The sequence below is a fragment of the Marmota flaviventris genome, chromosome 17 (assembly GCF_047511675.1).
Source record: "Marmota flaviventris isolate mMarFla1 chromosome 17, mMarFla1.hap1, whole genome shotgun sequence".
In the NCBI taxonomy this organism is placed as follows: domain Eukaryota; kingdom Metazoa; phylum Chordata; class Mammalia; order Rodentia; family Sciuridae; genus Marmota; species Marmota flaviventris.
Genome location: NC_092514.1, coordinates 25,422,229 through 25,423,951, shown reverse-complemented (window position 1 = coordinate 25,423,951; position 1,723 = coordinate 25,422,229). Strand labels below are relative to the sequence as shown.

General features: G+C 51.4%; 1 protein-coding gene across 1 annotated transcript; it reads right to left on the bottom strand.

Moving 5' to 3' along the window:
* Nucleotides 1-348: 348 nt before the first annotated feature.
* Tmem256 (transmembrane protein 256) lies at nucleotides 349-1,492 on the bottom strand. The gene is made up of 4 exons (XM_027946894.3): nucleotides 1,362-1,492; nucleotides 1,027-1,058; nucleotides 674-754; nucleotides 349-582 (listed from the first exon to the last, which is right to left on the bottom strand). The coding sequence occupies exons 1-4, from the start codon at nucleotides 1,444-1,446 to the stop codon at nucleotides 439-441; spliced, it is 342 nt and encodes a 113-aa protein (XP_027802695.1). The 5' UTR covers nucleotides 1,447-1,492; the 3' UTR covers nucleotides 349-438.
* Between the last annotated feature and the right edge of the window lie 231 nt (nucleotides 1,493-1,723).

Here is a 1,723-nt window from a genome sequence, read left to right as displayed (position 1 = left end):
ACTCTCCACTTTTACAGTAAGTTGGTGAGAAATTTGTAGAATGACAGAGCTGAATCACAATCCTACAGTAATCATCAAATTCTAGTGAACATCAGAACTACTGATAAACTTTTTAAAATGCAGGCTCTCAGGTGCCAAAAGGTTTCAGTAAGAATCTGCATTATTTGGAGCATTCCTTATGACTCTGATGCCTGCCGGTTTAAGACCATCAACACAAGTTAACTTGAACAGAATCCCCAGAACCAAGGCTCAATGATAAGTGTTAGAAGTGTTAGAACTTCTTCCAGGAAGAAGTTCAAAGGTTGAGTTTTCATGCTCCATAAGGTTAAATGAACAAAAATTTCAAAGTTCTTCATTTGCTTTTCTCTTTTAATCCCCTTTCTACCCCAACTTTCCCCCAAATTACCCAGATATATTAGTAATTAAACAGAAGAGACCTCAAAGAGCCAAGGCAAGCCAGCCTATGAGTAACAGGCTCCCTCCCACCGGGCCCAACATCTGGATGCTAGAGTCTCCACTCAGAGCCTGGTAGTAAAAGCTGGTGCAGAATAAGGTGGTTCCAGAGGCTAGCAGCAACCCGGCCTGAAGGAGAAAATAACAGAATAGAAGCTTGTAAGAACTGCAAAATAAGAGTGGATAGGCTTGGTCAACGTTACGTAGAGGGACAGATTACCCAGAGAGGCTTTCTGCAATGAGGTACCCCTAAAAGGGCCAGGCTGTGTATGAAATGGTGTTTGTTGGTCTTATCAAAGAGCTGTAAGAAAAAGAGACATGGGGGACTTCATAAACAACACAGGAGCCAGGGATCCCACTGACACACAGGACCAGAATTGGTCTCTTCCGCCCACACCCTCCAAGTTCCAGCTTGCAGCTCCGCTCCCTCAAGTACCCACGCTACAGTCTTGTGGCCCTTGCTGCTTCCAGAAATCCACGCTTTTCGCCCCCACCCACAACTTTCCTCGGGGACCCCAGACTTTCTGCCTTCATAAACTAGGAAGTCGGGGAGATCCAGAGCAGTTACTTCACCTCCTTCCCGTAGGCGTCCGGGAACTGAGCGCCTGTGAAGAAGAAAGGCAAAGGTTACCAGACCAGATCTACTGCCAGAACCGACTGTCCCCAATCCCGGGGGACCCGGGCAAACCTTGGTGAAAAAGGGCGCCCCCAGGAAGCTTCCGGTTGGTAGAAACACATATCGGGCAGCAATGGGAACCAATTAGACCAGCTGAGAGACTTTTAAAGGTTTAGGGCACCGCGGGCTTGTGCGGTCGATGGGAAGCCGGGACTTCTCATAGGCTCCGCCTCTGCACCAGACCCCATAGGTCGCCCCCAGCACAGCCCAGCTGTATCCCCAGCCCCCTGACCGTGCGCCCCGTAGGAAGCCAAGCCGAGGGCCCCAGCTCCGGACAAGGCACCAAGGCGGCGGAAAGCAGCCCCAAGTCCGACCATGGCTACGGTGGTCACGCGCGCGAGGAACACCGCCCAGGCCACCCAAGAGGCCAGCCAATCCAGATTGCCCATGCAAATAGAGTCCACAGGTGCCCAATCAGGGCCGTGCTCATTTCAGCGTCCAGGTCCTCACCCGGGTACTTACGCCTTTGTAAAAAAGCTGCTGAGTGGCGAAGATGTCTGGCGGGCGGAGAAACTGGAACCAATTAGGAGCGGAGGAGCGGAGCTCTGGGGAGCAGGGTTGAGGGCGGAACTAGAGGATTTGCGTCACGGATTG

Coding starts and splice junctions, on each gene's coding strand:
- Tmem256 (XM_027946894.3), bottom strand. CDS start 1,446: ATGGTCGGACTTGGGGCTGCTTTCCGCCGCCTTGGTGCCTTGTCCGGA. Junction 1,059..1,361: donor GGCTTCCTACGGGGCGCACG/GTCAGGGGGCTG, acceptor TCTTCTTCACAG/GCGCTCAGTTCCCGGACGCC. Junction 583..673: donor ATTGCAGAAAGCCTCTCTGG/GTAATCTGTCCC, acceptor TTTCTCCTTCAG/GCCGGGTTGCTGCTAGCCTC.